General features: G+C 48.8%; 1 protein-coding gene across 1 annotated transcript in view; it reads left to right on the plus strand.

Annotated features, from left to right (window-relative positions):
- Positions 1–20880, plus strand: part of LOC144593770 (F-box only protein 21) — a 48559-nt gene that overhangs the window by 21175 nt on the left and 6504 nt on the right. Inside the window, exons 3-4 of the mRNA XM_078399835.1 lie at positions 2669–2758; positions 17796–17878. Of these exons, the coding sequence (XP_078255961.1) occupies positions 2669–2758; positions 17796–17878 (173 nt within the window). The remainder of the gene's footprint in view (positions 1–2668; positions 2759–17795; positions 17879–20880) is intronic.

Below are 20880 nucleotides of genomic sequence, written 5' to 3' on the forward strand. Positions count from 1 at the left end.
ACATGTTAAAGGGAATCACGTGCTAAAGTTAAAACTTGAGTTTAGGGTTGGATGTACAACTCTACTCATTAACTCCCGGATCTATCCCCATAATCTTTATATTTGTAATTCTCTTTTTTCTTTGCTTTCTCTCTCTATTAGTTTATAGTCTTTTTTTTCAGTCTCTTTTCATCTTTATTTTCTCTTTAAAAATTTAAAAATTGAAGCTATGTAAGAATTCTATAACCAGTTTGTCGTTTATTATTATTTGTACATATGCTTTAAAAAAAAATTTTAAATAAAAAATTTTAAAAAAAGGGAATCACGTGAATAACGTTTAGTGCAAGGTTCCATCATATATAGTTCGAGGGTCTCCAATGAGGTAGATAGTAGCTCAGGACCGCTCTCTAGGGTTTGGTAGGATGGTTCAGTTGCCCAATAACTAATGGGAAGAAACTGTCCCTGAATCTGGAGGTGTGCGTTTTCATACTTCTATACCTTTTGCCCCATGGGAGAGGGGAGAAGAGGGAGTGGCCAGGGTGAGACTGGTCCTTTATTATGCTGCTGGCCTTGCCGAGGCAGCGTGAGGTGTAAATTGAGTCAATGGAAGGGAGGTTGGTTTGTGTGATGGTCTGGGCTGCATTCAAAATTCTCTGCAATTTCTTGCGGTCTTGGATGGGAGCTGTTCCCAAGCCATGCTACAATAGACCAGCGTCTATGGGGATAACGCAATTATCAATGTTTTGGGTCAAAATTTAAACAATCCCATCCCCGTTTACAGATGCTGCACAGGTTCTCTACTCCCCTCACCCATTCTTACCTCCCCACCTCCAGACTCACGGCCGTCCATTCACTTTGCAATAGCCCTAACCTAGTCATGAAATCCGTAGGCAAGGGTGCTGCTATTGCAGTCTGGCAGATTGGCCTCTACCACACAAGTGACAACTCTTCCTTACCTCCTCATTCCTACGCTGTGGAGCATAACCCCACCAGGCCACCATCTCCTGCGTTGTCGTGGATTTCATCTGATCAGTTATCTCCCCCACACAGCCTCCAAACAATAGACAATAGGTGCAGGAGGAGGCCATTCGGCCCCTCGAGCCAGCACCGACATTCAATGTGATCATGGCTGATCATTCTCAAACCACCCCTGCACCACCCACATCTATCTCTTATTCAATTCTTGATTAGTACGGGTGTCAGGGATTATGGGGAGAAGGCAGGAGAATGGGGCTGAGAGAGGAAGATAGACAATAAGTGCAGGAGGAGGCCATTCGGCCCTTCGAGCCAGCACAGCCATTCAATGTGATCATGGTTGATCATTCTCAATCAGTACCCCGTTCCTGCCTTCTCCCCATACCCCCTGACTCCGCTATCTTTAAGAGCTTTATCTAGCTCTCTCTTGAATGCATTCAGAGAATTGGCCTCCACTGCCTTCTGAGGCAGAGAATTCCACAGATTCACAACTCTGACTGAAAAAGGTTTTCCTCATCTCAGTTCTAAATGGCCTACCCGTTATTCTTAAACTGTGGCCCCTTGTTCTGGACTCCCCCAACATTGGGAACATGTTTCCTGCCTCTAACGTGTCCAACCCCTTAATAATCTTATCCGTTTCAATAAGATCCCCTCTCATCCTTCTAAATTCCAGTGTATACAAGCCTAGTCGCTCCAGTCTTTCAACATACGACAGTCCCGCCATTCCGGGAATTAACCTAGTAAACCTACGCTGCACGCCCTCAATATCAAGATAGATCAGCCATGATTGAATGACGGAGTAGACTTGATGGTCCGAAGACCTAATTCTGCTCTTATAACTTATAAACATATCCACAAAGATGACCATCGTGGTCAACTCATTATTATTGCCTCCTCTTGCCCCATGGAACATATCTCCTCAGATCCCAACTCAATCCTGTCTTATCTCATCACTTCCCACCTACATCCGGGACATCTCATGTGCCCTTCAATAGTTGAACAGCATCCAATTCCCGTTGCCTTATCTTCACGATAGATGCCTGATCTTCCCATCTCCTACAAATCAAAGGTGTCGGTGGGCACTCACATAGGCCTTGGCTACACCTGTCTTTTCGTTGGCGCTATGGACCAGTCCCTGTTCGAAACTTTCTCTGGTACCACTCTCCAACTCTTTCTCCATTGCAGTGACGACTGCATTGGTGCTGCTTCCTGCACTTCTGCTGAATTCATCAATTATATCACCTTCGCTGCTGACCTCACTCTGCTCTCAAATTTCTGCCATTTCTTGGATTTCTGCTCCAATTGCTCATTCCATTATGGTGGAATACAATCGATGACTGAAATTGGAGGGGGCGGCAAGATGGCGCAACGGTAGAGTTGCAGGCTTTACTGCGCCAGAGACCCGGGTTCGATTCTGACTACGGGTGCTTGTCTGACAGAGTTTGTACGTTCTCCCCGTGACCTGCGTGGGTTTTCTCCAGTAGCTTCCATTTCCTCCCACACTCCAAAGACACACAGGTTTGTAGGAAAATTGACTTGGTGTGTTTGTAAGTTATCTCTCGTGTGTGTAGGACAGTGTTAGTGTCCGGGAATCGCTGTTTGGTGCTGACTCGGTGGGCGGAAAGGCCTGGTTCCATGCTGTATCTCTAAAATAATTCTTCCTTTTATTTCCACGTCCTAATACATTGAATGTTTCTACTTCCATTTCTCAAAGGTTAATCAATACGTGGAATCAATTCAGAAAATCTTACTTAACCTTGCAAGCTTGGAAGGACTGGTTAAAAGAATGGAGTTTGAAGGGGAGGTAAGTTATCGATCCACTCAACTCGCATCGTCCTAACAGTTGTCCATGATAAATGTGGCCGATAATTCTGAAAGTTGTACAGGAGGTTAATTTGTGTACATCCATCCTTGGGACAATCTATTGCCATCTCTTACTGGCTCCATGCCGCACTGTAAAAGCATTCACTTTATGGCTTCCATCCGTCTGGAGAAACTACTCGTATGTCAAAAATAGTATGACTGTTATGATAAAGGCAGGCAGGCTCAAAAACTATCTATCCATGATACCACTTTAGGTGAACTAGGAACCGGCAAATTTGATCTCCTTTTTTGTATTTTTTTCTGAGACTATTGATTGTTGGGAGTTAATATTCGGTAATTTGCTCTCCACTGTACATATATTCATAAACTGATCCCACCCAATTTCTCAGTGGCACAAAGGTAGAACTGCTGTCTCACAGCACCAGGGGTGCAGTGCTGCCAGAGCTCACCGGAGCGCCACTCCGCCACCTCTGTTAACAAAAGCTAAAATAAACAGCGGGGAATTTAACAGCGGCCGCTCCGACACTGCAACACTGCACAGCATCAGAGACCCGGGTTCGATCCTGACCACAAGTGCTTGTCTGTACGGAGTTTGTTCCTCCTGTGACCGCGTGGATTTTCACCGGGTGCTCCGTCCGGTTTCCTCTCACACTCCTAAGTCGTGCAGGTTTGTAGGTTGATCGGCTTCTGTAGCTTTTCCCTGCTGCGTAGGCTAGAACTTTTGTATGGGTTGACACTGGTTGTTGCAGACTCAGTGGGCCGAAGGGCCTGTTTCTGCGCTGTATCAGTAAACTAAACTAATTTCAGTTGTGTATACACATTCATCCACCTAATGTCCATCCATCTGAATCAAGTGTCATAGAGTGATACAGTGTGGAAACAGGCCCTTCTCCCCAACTTGTTCACAGCAACCAACATGTCTCATCCACATAGGGTTGCCAACTGTCCCATATTAGCCGGGACATCCCTTATATTGGGCTAAATTGGTTTGTCTCATACGGGACTGCCCTTGTCCCGTATTAGGCCCAGGGGGCGCTGTAGGCCTGGAAACTGTAGGCCCGGGAGCCGCCTAATGGAGGTTGCGTAGCAACCCTCCTCCCGGCCCGGATGGCTGCCATTGGTGGAGTGGGAGCACGTGGTCGCTGGCTCAGTGAGTTAACGTGGGGCGTGGGGTGGTGACATCACCTTTTGTCCCTTATTTGGGAGTGAGAAAGTTGGCAACCCTACATCCACACTAGTTCCACCTGCCTGCGTTCAGCCCATATGTTGGGCTCTAAGCATGTTCCATCCACGTACCTGTCTAATTGCTTCTTAAACATTGTGATAGTCCCTGCCTCAACTCCCACCTCTGGCACCTTGTTAGGAACACTCACTACCCTTTGTCATAAAAACAGTAAATGTTGTTTATTTATTTAACTGTTTGGGCCCTACTTTCTGTAATTAATAATAATAATAATAATAAATTCCTTTATTTGTCCCACACCGGGAAAATTCCCTTCGAAAATCTCCTCGTTCCCATTTTCCACCTTTAAAAAAAATTCACACTCATCTTGTTCACAAATTGTACCAGCATCTGCAGTTATTTTCTTATATATTGTTCACAAATTATTTGGCCTCCCAGATAAAGCCTGGCTGAAGACATTCTGGAATGTTCTTCAATGTCACAAATGCAATAAAAATGAATTTTGGTTATTGATGCTTCTTTTATCACTCCAGTTTCTGCATTATATGCTTCCAATTATTTTTTTTCTTATAGGATTTTGTCCTTTAACGATAAGTCCAAGGATTCTGCGTTAAGTGTATTTGTAGAGAGAGAGCTAATACAGGTTAGTGAGGATAAGAAGATTTGTGACTTTAAGAGGACTGGACATGTGCCAGATATTTATCACAAGTTGAGTTCAATTCCAGTAGTGATATAGTGCACAACTGCACATTTATTTTATAGCTACATCTCCCCATAAAACCTCAGTACTCATTTGCGTAATTTATGAATTACTTGTTGCTTACCTGGGTAATCTTTAATTGTGCCCCTTAAATTATCTGATCTGCAAATTCCAACTAAAGAAGGGTTGATAAAAAGTGCCAGAGTAACTCAGCGGGTCAGGCAACGTCTCCGGAGAAAAAAAAGATGGGTGTGGTGACACCTGGTAGCAACCCAAGGGCAGAACCAACCATCGGCGCTAGAGGGCGACGTCTCGTTGTGGGAGGCGCAAGCCACGGGGTCGGTACCTGAGTTGGTATTTAAGGCCGGGCAACGCCCGTGACTTGTGGTGGAGTCGGGAGCTGTATTGGAGAGAATAAACACGTCGAGTGCACGCAACTCGTGTCCGATTAGGTTTTGGCGGGACATAGAAACATAGAAAATAGGTGCAGGAGTAGGCCATTCGGCCCTTCGAGCCTGCACCGCCATTCAATATGATCATGGCTGATCATCCAACTCAGTATTCCGTACCTGCCTTCTCTCCATACCCCCTGATCCCTTTAGTCACAAGGGCCACATCTAACTCCTCTTAAATATAGCCAATGAACTGGCCTCAACTACCTGTAGTATAAGAAAATAACTGCAGATGCTGGTACAAATCGATTTATTCACAAAATGCTGGAGTAACTCAGCAGGTCAGGCAGCATCTCGGGAGAGAAGGAATGGGTGACGTTTCGGGTCGAGACCCTTCTTCAGACCTCAAGGCCTCAACTACCTTCTGTGGCAGAGAATTCCACAGATTCACCACTCTCTGTGTGAAAAAAAACGTTCTCATCTCGGTCCTAAAAGACTTCCCCCTTATCCTTAAACTGTGACCCCTTGTTCTGGACTTCCCCAACATCGGGAACAATCTTCCTGCATCTAGCCTGTCCAACCACTTAAGAATTTTGTAAGTTTCGATAAGATCCCCCCTCAATCTTCTAAATTCCAGCAAGTACAAGCCGAGTCTATCCAGTCTTTCTTCATATGAAAGCCCTGCCATCCCAGGAATCAATCTGGTGAACCTTCTCTGTACTCCCTCTCTGGCAAGAATGTCTTTCCTCAGATTAGGGGACCAAAACTGTACGCAATACTCCAGGTGTGGTCTCACCAATGCCCTGTACAACTCCTTCTCGTCCTGCTACGTTGGTGACCTCGACGCCCAGGAAGGGTAATCCTGGAGGGTAAGTTTGAAAAGAAAATGCATTCTGCCGCTGCCGCCCACAGGCCTCAAGAAGCTGCTGCCCCCTGGATCTACGGGCCGAGCCGAATGCAGCGCGCCTGTCAGGTCCTTAACATGGGCGGGCTCGGCGACTGGACGCCCTCGGACCTCGTGAGCGAGATGCTCACGCTCATGGGCGACCACCAGCCCTGCTGGCGCTTTGAGTTTACCTAACTGCAGCAGTTGCCGCGAGACTTCCGCCGGCAGCTCACGGGGGAGAGCTTCGAGGATCCCATCCGGCTAGCGGCCCGCGCTGATGAGCTGTGGCTGTCCGACCAGCAGCAGGTGGGTGTGCTGGAATACCTGGAACCGCTGGAATACCCGGAATTGCTGGACCGGATTGATTCCACGCCCTGGCAGGCCCAGCGACCCAGGACCACGCCCACGAGAGGGCCACGCCCACGAGAGCAACAGACCAGACAAGTGGCACAGGAGAGGAGGATGGCTGAGCAGGACCCGGGAGATCCAAGGAGAACGATGTGATGTTTTTACCACCAGCGCTGGGGATCAGCAGCCCGCCAATGCCGCCAGCCATGATCGTTCCCGGGAAACGGCAGCATCGGCCGCCGTTAGTCACCGTGGTGGCCGGAAGGATCCATCGACTGTATGTCTGGAACCGGCGCATGGGGCTCAGGTTCTTGGTGGACACCGGGGCGGAGGTCAGCGTATTGCCCCTGTCTGGACGTGACCTTCGTGCTGGTGAAAGCCCCCCCCCCCCCCCATTAACTGCTGTGAACGGTAGTTCAATCCGCACATATGGCGTCCGCACGGTTCCGATTATTTTCGGCGCGTGCCTTTTCACCTGGCCATTCATCGTCGCGGACGTGGCGCAGATTTCTCGCGGGCGCAGTCGCTTCCCGTGGACGTGAGGGGCCAACGTCTCGTCCACGCGGCTGCAAGAAGTATAGATGTCCACGAATCGTTTAACTTCTATAAGTATGTTACAAATTCATGCAGAGAGCCTTTGAGAAAACCTCTGCAAGGGACGCATCACGGTTACAAAGTGAGGAATTTAATCAGCAGTATAACACAGATAACATCACGAAATCCAGGCATGGATTACAGATCGGGTCAGCAATATGAAAGTCAGGCATGGATCAAATCCGCATTAGGTATTGATCTACATCTTCCCTTTTCAGGCTTAAACCTTACAACTACACACAAGCACTCAACAACAACATAGATGCAAGTCTACAAAAAAACAAACTACAACACAGCAAAGCAGCGGGAAATGGAATGCGTAATATGGGAGGATAATGTCGCGAAATACGCGAAGCAGGCCCTGGAGAAGTCCCGCAGATCGGGTTCGGACATATTCCTGGATCTCCTCAATCTCCGCAATATCCCGCGGGATTCAACACTCGGCTCTCCGGCTCAGCGCCCGATGTCCAGGCAGATTCGCACTACCTTGCCCGTCTCCAAGCAGCTACTTCGGGCTGATGCCAAACGGCATTCGGAGGAACCGGTAGCGCCCAAACAAAGTGCTGAAGGTGGTCAGCAGCAATGAAGCGTCGTCCAGTGGAATTTGCCAAAATGAGTTCTTGGCGTCTAGCACGGAAAATACAGTGGCTTTGCCCATGCGTGCAGCTACCTTCTCTACCGTGCGCATACGGTGGTGCGGCCTCCTCAGAGCAGCATTCAGGTCCCTAAAGTTAATGAGTCCAGAACAAGGGGCCACAGTTTAAGAATAAGGGGTAGGCCATTTAGAACTGAGATGAGGAAAAACTTTTTCAGTCAGAGAGTTGTGAATCTGTGGAATTCTCTGCCTCAGAAGGCAGTGGAGGCCAATTCTCTGAATGCATTCAAGAGAGAGCTGGATAGAGCTCTTAAGGATAGCGGAGTCAGGGGGTATGGGGAGAAGACAGGAACGGGGTACTGATTGAGAATGATCAGCCATGATCACATTGAATGGCGGTGCTGGCTCGAAGGGCCGAATGGCCTCCTCCTGCACCTATTGTCTATTGTCAGATGCGGAGCTCCTGCTTCTCCTTCTTAGTTGCAGCCACCATTGAGGACACCCAGTCCGTGAGTTCTACAATGGGCGCGATAACTCCCAGCGCCGCCATCCTGTCCATTTCAGCCTTAACTCCGTCCCGCATTACAAGGGGAATGCGGTGGGCAGGATGTACAACAGGGTGCGCATCTGGGACCAAAGCCATGGAGTATGTGACCGGCAGCTTGCCCAGCTCCTCGGTGAGAAGGTCGCGGTATTCCGATAGGATGCGCTGCGTGGAGTCAGGGCTTGGAGTCAGCTGATGCACGGCCTCGCTAAATGTGACCGGTCCCATGTCTGTGCAGGCAGCAGACCCCAACAACGGCTCCACATTGCCCCTGACAATGTAAAAGTGCAATGTGTGCGATTGCTCCCCGAGCCGGCACTGCAGTTTGACCATTCCGATGGGGTGCACTTGACTGCCACCGTACGCTACAAGGGTGGCATCGCACTCAGATAATTGCTCCTCATTCCTGGGATTCTGAATGCGAAGGAAGTCGGCCTCAGACAAAAGTTTACACTTGGCCCCAGTGTCAATCTTCATCTCCACGGCGTTACCGTTCACCACCACCGTGGCCATAGGTTCGCTGTTCCGAGCATCACCTCCCATAACGGCTTGCAGCTTGATGCCGTCGACCTTGGGCCTTCCGTCTGAGCTGTTATCAGAGCAGTCAGATAAGAGCTCTGGCAGTACCAGGTGCACGGGCTGTTTAGACTTCTCCCCTGCGGGACCTGCAACATCTCAGGAAATGGTTTCGCCTCCTGCAGCCGTGGCAGACTTGGCCAAAGGCGGGACATTTCTCCCTGTCCGCAACGTGGGTGCCCCCGCAGTTAGAGCACTCCGCAATAACTCCTCGCTTATCAGGCTGTGCATACCTTGCGGTCTCAGGCCTCCGTTGTCTTGGAAACGCAGCCTGGACGGTGTCGATCCCCACGTGCACGGAATGCTGTGCCTCGGTCAGCGTTCTGGCGTTGCGAATGCTGAGCTTGTAACTCTCGCAAATCGAGGCAGCTTTGTCCAGAGTCAATGCAGGGTCGCGGATAAGCTTTCTCCGTAACTTATCGCAGGCGAGCCCACACACCAGTCTATCCCTAACAAACTCATCGCGGAGTTGGCCAAACCTGCAGCCCGTGGCCGCCTTCTTGATAGCGCAAAGGAAAGATTCGATAATCTCACCGTCATTCTGTTGCCGGGAGTAGAATTTCACACGTTCAACAATGGGGTGTTCTAGAGGCACGCATAGCTGTCGAAACTTTCGTATCAGGCATTCCGTGTCGTCCGGTGATTCCGCGGGGGTCACGACCGAGGGTGCACCGCCAACAGGTGGATGAACGATTGCCTCCGCATAGACAAATTGTTGCGCCCACTCGTATGCTTCATCTCCCGCTAGATTGAGGAGCATGTAGGCTCGAGCCATGTCGAAATGGGCGGCAGCAATGAAAACATGATACTGCTTCTCAAAGAGGCGCCAACGCTCTCCGATCTGACTCGAATATGAGAGGGTCCGGTTTTCGGAAGGTTTCAGGCATGGTAGAGACAGCAAAATGCTCAAAGTGGGTGCTGATATCATAGAAACATAGAAAATAGGTGCAGGAGGAGGCCATTTGGCCCTTCGAGCCAGCACCGCCATTCATTGTGATCATGGCTGATCATCCAATCAGTACCCCGTTCCTGTCTTCTCCCCATATCCCTTGATTCCACTAGCCCCTAGAGCTCTATCTAACTCTCTCTTAAATCCATCCAGTGATTTGGTTTCTGTTGTACTTTGTGGTCCGGTACCTGTTGTACCTTTAGTGACTCTGGACGGACCACAAGTACACGTGTATAAAAGGTTACAATGCTGGAGCTCAACTCCAGGCTGTTTATTCCGTGGTCATCTGGATCCAGAGTGACCACCCAATCACACCAACCTCTTATATACGCATTCCTGCACATGCAAACAAAGTAGTCCTTGGGATACACAAAGTAGTCCCAGGCAATATCACAACATCCCCCTTGTCTTATAAAAGAAATATATATATATATATATATATATATATGTAACAACAAACTCTAAACACAAACGTTTTTTTGAAACACCATAAAACATTAACAAATATCAATGGTAACGTGCAGGTTTCTTACTGGCACGTCCCGAGCGTGTCACTTGATCCCCATCATCATTACGGGCCGGTCGTTCCTCCGCTTCACATTGGGTCTCAACCCTATCGCTGTCTGGGGAGACACAATGGGGACCAACCCCTGGCTTCTCCAGTGGAAGATCTCTCAACTGCACTCGATTCCTCCTGAACCGATTTCCATTCGGCGTCTCAATAATGTAAGACCTTGACTGGGGTTCGTCGCAGACCGATCTCACTTCTTTTTTTTCTTTTTTTATATTTTTAGTTTTTGAGAAGCATATGTACAAATAGAAATAAAAAAACACATTTGTTACAAAGTTCTTACATAGCTTCAATTTTTAAATTTTTGGAGAGAGAAAGTAAAAATAAAATTTAAAAAAAACTATAAACTTGGGGAGAGAGAGTAAAAGGGTTAAAAAAACGGATCTAACAATAAAAATCTCACTTCTGCTGGAACCCAGACCTGATTCGCTTTATCCAGAACCCGGACCTTCTGTCCAGCGTGCAATGGCAACAAGTCATGTCTCTTGACCGAACTGTCAAACTGTGCCTTCATATTCTGCTTACGCTCCTCAAGTCGCTCAAAGGTCCTCTGCCCTTCGTATGCCTTGTTCATGTCAAGGTTCGTGGGGAGAGGCGTCCGAATCTGTCTTCCAAACATCATCTCCACCGGTGACGGTAACTTGGAATCAATCGGTGTAGTGCGCAAGTTGAGTAAAGCTGCTGCTACACTCTGTCCCGTTGCCAAGGACTTCTTGATAACAGACTTCACCGTTCGTACCATGCGCTCAGCCAGCCCATTCGACTGAGGGTACCTAGGCGAGGACGTTGTATGGGTGATTCCCCATTGCTTGCACATGGACTGGAAAGCTTCACCCACAAATTGTGGACCATTGTCGGAGATGATCTCCGTCGGTGCTCCTAGCAGACCAAACATTGCAGTCACCATATTAGCAACCATGGCAGTCGTGGTGCTAGTCAGTCGGTTCACCACCGGAAACTTGGAATGGTAATCCACCATGACAAGATATTGAACGTTGTCAATTTCAAACATGTCCATTGCTATTTTGGTCCAAGGTGTTTCCCTCATTTTCTCTGGCATGTGCATCTGGCACGGACTACACCTTCGGACAAGGTCATCAATGTGTTGGTTCATGTTGGGCCAATAGACCATTTGTCTCGCTAGAAGTCTCGTCTTCTCAATGCCTTGGTGGCCAACATGAAGTTGCTGCAATACATCCTGTCTCATCGACTCAGGAATGACTACTTGCCGTCCTTTGAAAATGGCCCCATTTGACATGCCCAACTCATCTCGAAAAGACCAGTAGGGCCGCAGGTCGGTAGGTATCTCCTGTAGGGTCGCCGGCCATCCGGAATGGACATACTGCATAACCCTATGCAGTATAGGGTCACGACAAGTTTCTGTCTGCAGCTCCACCCTTTTGAGTTTGCCGAAGTGTATCAAGTCGACACCTAGCGTGTCCTCGATGTTGTCGAAGAAGATGCTCTCTACATGTACATCGAGATCTATGCTCTCTGTCTTCTCCGGATTGGGCAGCCTGCTGAGAGTGTCAGCAATGATCATCTCAGCCCCAGGTCTGTGCTCTATGGTGAAGTTGTATCCTTGCACCTTGATGAGCAACCGCTGCAGTCGGGGTGGGGCACTCACTCGTGAGTAGTTTGCCGCAGATAGTGACAAGAGGCTTGTGATCAGTCAGCACCTTAAAATCCCGCCCAAATAGGTACGTATGAAACCGTGTGATGCCAAAAACCAATGCAAGGGTCTCGCGTTCAATATTGGAGTAGTTGGACTGGCATGAAGACAGTGCCTTCGAAGCGTACGCAACAGGCCGTCCTTCCTGCGAAAGGCATGCTCCCACTCCTTTCATTGACGCATCTACCTCAAGGGTGACAGGAGCATCAGGGCGATAGTACTGGAGGACAGATTCCCCCTGTATGCAGCTCTTCAGGTTACAGAACGTCGTTTGGTGGTCTTCTTGCCACAAGAATGGGACATCTTTCTTCAGCAAATCCCTCAAAATGGCGACCAGGTCAGCATACTTTGGGATGTAGGGCGATAAAAAATTCATCATCCCCAGGAACCGTTGTAAATCTTCCTTATCTTGTGGTGTTGGCATCTTATGAATGTCCTGCACCTTACCAAGATCTGGCCGAATGCCTGTGTCTGAATACATTGTCCCGAAGAAGTTGATGGAGTTAGCCTTCACTACGCACTTAGCACTGTTGAAAGCTAGTCCTTCCCGGGACGCTGCCTCTAACAGCTTCTGTAGATTATAATCATGTTCTTGCGCTGTGGATCCCACTATGACAATATCATCCGCAATGCAGACGCATCCAGGAACCTGTTCTATGATCATGTCCATACGCTGCTGGAATATATCCTGACTCACCGACAAATCGAAAGGCAACCTCCTGTAGCAATACCTGCCAAAAGGCGTGCGGAACGTGGTAAGTTCCTGGCTAGCCTCATCAAGTCAGACAGACCAATAACCCGCTTTAGCATCGAGTTTGGAGAACAATTTCCCATTGGCAAAAGCCGGATTGATCTCCTCAAGTGTCTGGATCGTTGATCTGCCTCGCAACGATGGGCTCCAACGATGGGCTCGCAACGATGGGCTCGCAGCAATGGGCTCGCAACGATGGGCCCGCAACGATGGGCTCGCAACGATGCAGCTCCCAGCTGCTGTAACCGCGGTGCGATTGGGCCTCGGCTGCGGTGCGCGTTGGCCCCGCCCACAGGTGCTCCCGGCCGCTGCCGCTCGGTCGACGCATGCTGCCGCTGCCTCGGGCCCAGGGCCTTCCCGACTCACCGGTCGCCGTGCCTGGGTAAGGATGCAGTGCCTCGGCCTTACCGGTTGTCGCGCCTCCGTGGGTGGTGGGTCCCTCCGGTCGCCGAACTCCCCCGCGATGTCGGGTCTCACCGGTCTCTGTCGGTGACGGTGTCGTCGTCGGTGTGGGCCTTCACACACCTCCCTCAGCAGCTTGCAACGTCCCGTCGGCAGCTCAGCGCTGACTACAGATCAGGTAAGTGCACAGACACGGTAGGCCCTGTCGAGAGGCAATCCAGCGTCCCGTACGAGCTGGAAACTACTCTTTATTTCTGTTTCTTTCCCCTAGGGCACTAGTTTAATTATTTATGCAGTATAATTTTCACCATAAAAAAAATCATAATTTTTTTAAAATCTTGTTTTTTAATTATTTTTTTTGTAATGACTTGTGAACCTTTTCCGCTTGGGTTTCTCTTTACCTTTCTAGGCAAATCACCAAACCGCTGCCACCATGTTGTACTTCGTGGTCCGGTCGGTACCTGTTGTACCTTTAGTGACTCTGGACCGACCACAAGTACACGTGTATAAAAGGTTACAATGCTGGAGCTCAACTCCAGGCTGTTTATTCCGTGGTCATCTGGATCCAGAGTGACCACCCAATCACACCAACCTCTTATATACGCATTCCTGCACATGCAAACAAAGTAGTCCTTGGGATACACAAAGTAGTCCCAGGCAATATCACAACAGTTTCCACTGCCCTTCTGTGGCAGAGATTTCCACAAATTCACAACTCTTTGGGTGAAAAAGTTCCTTCTCACCTCAGTTTGAAATGGCCTCCCCTTTATCCTAAGACTGTGGTCCCTGGTTCTGGACACGCCCAACATAAGTTTTACCTTCTGACACCATGCAAGAAGTATAGATGTCCACGAATCGTTTAATTTCTATAAGTACTTTATTACAAATTCATGCAGAGAGCAATTGAGAAAACCTCTGCAATGGACGCACCACAGTTACAAAGTGAGGAATTCAATCAGCAGTATAGCACAGATAACATCACGAAAACCAGGCATGGATTACAGATCGGGTCAGCAATATGAAAGTCAGGCATGGATCAAATCCGCATTAGGGATTGATCTACAGCGGCAACATTTGAGAAGATCTCCTTGCGCTCTATCGCGCCCACAGTGCCGGTCAGCAACCCCGTAGCGATGGTGGACAATCCCTACGCCCGGGTACTGGCTGAGTTTCCGGACATTGTCACCCCCAAGTTCGGCTCGGCCAGCCTGAGGCACGGTGTCATGCACCATATACTGACATCGGGCCCACCGCTCCATGCCCGCGCCCGAGCCCACAGGCTCGCTCCTGACAAGCTCCTTATGGCAAAGGTGGGGTTTTGGAGTATGGAGGCCATGGGCGTCGTTCGACGCTCCAACAGCCCATGGGCCTCCCCGCTGCACATGGTGCCGAATGTGTCCGGCGGCTGGAGGTCGTGCGGGGACTACCGCCACCTTAACGAGGCCACGACCGCCGACCGTTACCCTATCCCCCACATACAGGACTTCTCGGCCCATCTGGCCAGGGCTAGGTTCTTCTCCAAGATCGACCTAGTCCGGGGATATCACCAGATCCCTGTGCGACTGGAGGATAGACAATAGGTGCAGAAAGAGGCCATTCGGCCCTTCGAGCCAGCACCGCCATTCAATGTGATCATGGCTGATCATTCTCATGGATGTCCCTAAGACGGCAATCGTCACCCCATTCGGGTTGTTCACGTTTCTTCGGATGCCCTTCGGCCTCAAGAAAGCCGTGCAGGCCTGTCAGCGCCTGATGGACACCGTGGAGCGCGCGATCAACTTCCTGTTTGTCTACTTGGACAACATCCTGGTGGCAAGTCGTTCGCGAGAGGAACACTGCGCCGACCTGCGTCTACTCTTCCAGCGCCTCAGTGACCATGGCCTCGTAATTAACCCTGGCAAGTGCCAACTCGGCCTTCGGGCCATCAACTTCCTGGGGCATCGGGTGACATGGCACGGAGCGGTGCCTCTGCCGGACAGGGTTGAGGCAATCCGCCAGTTCCCGCGGCCTGCTACGGTGCGTGGCCTCCGGGAGCTATTGGGGATGGTCACATTTTACCACCGGTTCGTTCCGGCGGCTGCCAAACGTTTGCGGCCACTTTTCCAGTTGCTGACGGGCAAGCAACGGGGGATACAGTGGGACGCTGTCGCCACGGCGGCGTTTGAAGGGGCGAAGGAGGCCATGGCTCGGGCGACTAGGCTCGTGCATCTGTTGGCCGATACCGCTACAGTCCTGACCGTGGACGCCTCGGACTCTGCGGTCGGCGACGTGTTGGAACAGACGGTTAACGGCCGTTGGCGGCCTCTCGCCTTCTTTAGCCATCACCTGAGCAGCGCTACAGCGCTTTCGACCGGGAGTTGCTCGCATTACACCTCGCAGTGCGGTACTTCCTCAAGGGCCGTTCCTTCGTAGCGTTCACGGACCACAAGCCCCTCACGTTTGCTTTTGCAAAGGTTTCGGATCCTTGGTCCGCCCGTCAGCAGCGCCAGCTGGCGGCTATTTCGTAGTATACAACGGACGTCCGACACATCACAATAGATAATAGGTGCAGGAGGAGGCCATTCGGCCCTTCGAGCCAGCACCGCCATTCAATGTGATCATGGCTGATCATTCTCAATCAGTACCCCGTTCCTGCCTTCTCCCCGTACCCCCTGACTCCGCTATCCTTAAGAGCTCTATCTAGCTCTCTCTTGAATGTATTCAGAGAATTGGCCTCCGCTGCCCTCTGAGGCAGAGAATTCCACAGATTCACAACTCTCTGACTGAAAAGGTTTTTCCTCATCTCTGTTCTAAATGGCCTACCCCTTATTCTTAAACTGTGGCCCCTGGTTCTGGACTCCCCCAACATTGGGAACATGTTTCCTGCCTCTAACGTGTCCAACCCCTTAATAATCTTATACTTTTCGATAAGATCCCCTCTCATCCTTCTAAATTCCAGTGTATACAAGCCTAGTCGCTCCAGCCTTTCAACATATGACAGTCCCGCCATTCCGGGAATTAACCTAGTAAACCTACGCTGCACGCCCTCAATAGCAAAAATATCCTTCCTCAAATTTGGAGACCAAAACTGCACACAGTACTCCAGGTGCGGTCTCACTAGGGCCCTGTACAACTGCAGAAGGACCTCTTTGATCCTATACTCAACTCCTCTTGTTATGAAGGCCAACATTCCATCACCGGGAATTGCAACCTCGTGGCGGATGCTTTGTCCCGTCCGACAATTGCAGCCGTGCTTAACCCGGCCTCGGGAATAGATTACTCCGCCTTGGTTGGCGGACGATGAGATGCCGGCGTACCGCACCGCGATCTCTGGCTTGGTGCTTGAGGACGTGCCGTTGGGTCCCGTGGGTTTCATCCTCTGTGACGTGTCTACGGGGCAGCCAAGGCTTATCGTTCCGGCAGCCTGGCGCCAGCGCGTCTTTGAGGTGAGCCGTGGGCTGGCCCACCCATCCATCCGGGCCATGGTCGCTATGGTGGCCGCAAGGTTTATGTGGCACGGACTTCAGGAGCAGGTCGCTCACTGGGCCCGGACGTGCATCCCGTGCCAGACATCAAAGGTGCATCGCTAGTCCGGGCGCCCGTTCAAGTCGGTACCTGAGTTGGTATTTAAGGCCGGGCAACGCCGGTGACTAGTGGTGGAGTAGGGAGCTGTATTGGAGAGACTAAACACATCTAGTGCACACAACTCGTGTCCGATCAGTTTTTTGGCGGGACTACTTCTCGTCCCGCTACGTGGGTGACGTTTTGGGTCAAGATCTTTCTTCAAAAGTGAAAGAAACCTCGCCTCAAAAGGAAAATAACTAAACCAAATAGTAGGTCCTGACAGAGGGAAATGCCTATCCATTCCTTCCAGAGATGCTGCCTCACCTGCTGAGTTGCTGCAGCAGTTTGTGGTTTTTTTTGGTAAACCGAGCAGTAGATTACTGGATCACACATCTGTGGCAACTTTCTTTCTTCCACTTAGCAAGCCTAGGATGTAGTTTCCCTTGTGAGTTGGGATGTGAACGTCTTTTGCTCTTCATAAGTTATAGGCGCAAAATTAGACCATTCGGCCCATCAAGTCTACTCCGCCATTCAATCATGGTTGATCTATCATAGAAACAGAAAATAGGTGCAGGAGGAGGCCATTCGGCCCTTCGAGCCAGCACTGCCATTCATTGTGATCATGGCTGATCTTCCACAATCAATAACCCGTGCCTGCCTTCTCCCCATATCCCTTGATTCCACTAGCCCCTCGAGCTCTATCTAACTCTCCATCCAGTGATTTGGCTTCCACTGCCTTCTGTGGCAGAGAATTCCACAACTTCACAACTCTGGGTGAAAAAGTTCCTTCTCACCTCAGTTTTAAATGGCCTCCCCTTTATTCCAAGACTTTGGCCCCTGGTTCTGGACTCGCCCAACCTTGGGAACATTTTCCCTGCATCTAGCTTGCCCAGTCCTTTTATAATTTTATATGTTTCTACAAGATCCCCTCTCATCCTTCTAAACTCCAGTGAATACAAGCCTAGTCTTTTCAATCTTTCCTCATATGACAGTCCTGCCATCCCAGGGATCAATCTCGTGAACCTACGATGCACTGCCTCAATTACAAGGATGTTCTTCCACAAATTAGGAGACCAAAACTCTACACAATACTCCAGATGTGGTCTTACCAGGGCCCTATACAACCTTTCCCTCTCAACCCCATTCTCCTGCCTTCTCCCCATAACCCCTAACATCCTTGCAAATCACGAATTTGTCAATCATCACCGTAAAAATATCCAGGTAAAAAATATCTTCCAGATGCATGTGTTTTTATGAATTTTTGGTAAGAGCTTGTGGGAAAAATTAATGTGTTTTTCTGATGTTCTGCAGATCAATTCAAAATGAAGACCCTCTTGGCGAGTCCCCAGCTGTTGAAGTCTTGCTATTAAACGAGAAGGATGGATACTTTGCAGGTATCACATAAGGGACCAGAAAATAAATTATTATTTATCTGAGTTTAGAATTCACCTACATATCCATGTAACCTAATTATTGCTTTTCCCCATAATAAAAATACCTCACTTTCATCAATTCACTTCTTCAGTTGTTTTTGCTGGGCTGTCTATTCACTATTTTCATTGCTGTTTGCATGCAGTGTTTAAATTGGATGTTCACCCTCACGTTACATGGCATAAAATGAACCTTAAATCTCCAAAGATGGACACTAAATGCTGGTGTGACTGAGCGGGTCTGGCACACAATAGGCAATAGGTGCAGGAGGAGGCCATTTGGCCCTTCAAGCCAGCACCGCCATTCAATATGATCATGGCTGATCATTCTCAATCAGTACCCCGTTCCTGCCTTCTCCGCATACCCCTTGACTCTGCTATCCTTAAGAGCTCTATCTAGTTCTCTCTTGAATGCATTCAGAGACTTGGCCTCCACTGCCTTCTGAGGCAGTGAATTCCACAGATTTACAACTCTCTGACTGAAAAAGTTTTTCCTCATCTCCGTTCTAAATGGCCTACCCCTTATTCTTAAACTGTGGCCTCTGGTTCTGGACTCCCCCAACATTGGGAACATGTTTCCTGCCTCTAACGTGTCCAACCCCTTAATAATCTTATATGTTTATAAGATTCTTTGGAGATCAGGAATAGGTGATATTTCTGGTTGGAACCTTTCTTCAGATCAGCATTTTGTGGTGATCTTCAGTGTAAACCTGCATCGGTAGTTCCTTCCTACACTTAAATCTCCAAGCTTCCTTTGACTCCCTTTTCAATTTATACTGGTGTACCTCATCTTTGATGTTGGAGTGTCCTTTCTCTGTTGATGCAAGAGAATGTAGCTGCTATAATCTTGAGCAAAAAAAACAAACTGCTAGAGTAACTCAACAAGTCGGGCAGTAGATGTGGAGGGAAATTGGACAGGCGACCTGGATGCTTCTTCAGACTGATAAATTATCCCGACCCAAACGGTTGTTCTGTTCATTTCCTTCCATGGATTCTGCCGGCCTCACTAATTTCCTCCAGCAGTTTGTTTTTTGCTTTTTTTTTCTCTCTGTCGTGCTTCCAAACCACCATGTAGTATTCAAATACGAGAGGGCATAGCTTTAAGGTGAGAGGAGAAAAGTTTAAAGGAGATATGAGGCAGATATGATAGTGGCATTTAAGAGACTTTTGCATAGTAGGATATTGAGAGATATGACAATAGACAATAGGTGCAGGAGGAGGCCATTCGGCCCTTCGAGCCAGCACCGCCATTCAATGTGATCATGGCTGATCATTCTCAATCAGTACCCCGTTTCTGCCTTCTCCCCATACCCCCTGACTCCGCTATCCTTAAGAGCTCTATCCAGCTCTCTCTTGAATGCATTCAGAGAATTGGCCTCCACTGCCTTCTGAGGCAGAGAATTCCACAGATTCACAACTCTCTGACTGAAAAAGTTTTTCCTCATCTCAGTTCTAAATGGCCTACCCCTTATTCTTAAACTGTGGCCCCTTGTTCTGGACTCCCCCAACATTGGGAACATGTTTCCTGCCTCTAACGTGTCCAACCCCTTAATAATCTTATACGTTTCGATAAGATCTCCTCTCATCCTTCTAAATTCCAGTGTATACAAGCCTAGTCGCTCCAGTCTATCAACATATGATAGTCCCTCCATTCCGGGAATTAACCTAGTAAACCTACGCTGCATGCCCTCAATAGCAAGAATATCCTTCCTCAAATTTGGAGACCAAAACTGCACACAGTACTCCAGGTGCGGTCTCACTAGGGCCCTGCACAACTGCAGAAGGACCTCTTTGCTCCTATACTCAACTCCTCTTGTTATGAAGGCCAACATTCCATTGGCTTTCTTCACTGCCAATGGATTGTGAATAATGGAGAGACATGGATTCTGTTCAGGCAGGTAAGAGTTGATCTTGGCTGTATGTTCGGCATAGACATTGTTGGCCAAAGGGCCTGTTCTTGTGCTGTACTGGTCTATGATCTATTGTGATCCTATCCCACACTGGCCTTATCAGAGAGCACAGAATTAGAGAAATGCTACAGTTTTCACATTTAAATGAACAAGTGGATGACAATTATGAATGATCAAAGCTGCCAGGTTTATTTACAAGACCATTTGGAAAATGGGGAACTGATAATATCAAGTTCATGGTACTGAATATGCTTTTCATTTAACTCTGAGGCTAGGAATGAGATCCAGATCAAATTGGTAAGATTAGTTTCCTCTCCCAATTACAGGCTTTGGTAATATTTCATCAGAAGATTCGAAGACAATTATTTGCAATAAAAATTTGGTGTTGAGGACAATGAACGCACCAAGATTTTGATCACAGACTCCAAGTTAGGAACAGGGGACGTACAACGAGATCTGGGTGTCCTAGTGCATCAGTCACTGAAAGGAAGCATGCAGGTACAGCAGGCAGTGAAGAAAGCCAATGGAATGTTGGCCTTCATAACAAGATGAGTTGAGTATAGGGGCAAAAGGTCCTTCTGCAGTTGTACAGGGCCCTAGTGAGACCGCACCTGGAGTACTGTGTGCAGTTTTGGTCTCCAAATTTGAGGAAGGATATTCTTGCTATGGAGGGCGTGCAGCGTAGGTTTACTAGGTTAATTCCCGGAATGGCGGGACTATCATATGTTGAAAGACTGGAGCGACTAGGCTTGTATACACTGGAATTTAGAAGGATGAGAGGAGATCTTATCGAAATGTATAAGATTATTAAGGGGTTGGACACGTTAGAGGCAGGAAACATGTTCCCAATGTTGGGGAAGTCCAGAGCAAGGGGCCACAGTTTAAGAATAAGGGGTAGGCCATTTAGAACTGAGATGAGGAAAAACTTTTTCAGTCAGAGAGTTGTGAATCTGTGGAATTCTCTGCCTCAGAAGGCAGTGGAGGCCAATTCTCTGAATGCATTCAAGAGAGAGCTGGATAGAGCTCGTAAGGATAGCGGAGTCAGGGGGTATGGGG

This window comes from Rhinoraja longicauda, chromosome 5 (assembly GCF_053455715.1).
Source record: "Rhinoraja longicauda isolate Sanriku21f chromosome 5, sRhiLon1.1, whole genome shotgun sequence".
NCBI classification, from domain to species: Eukaryota; Metazoa; Chordata; class Chondrichthyes; order Rajiformes; family Arhynchobatidae; genus Rhinoraja; species Rhinoraja longicauda.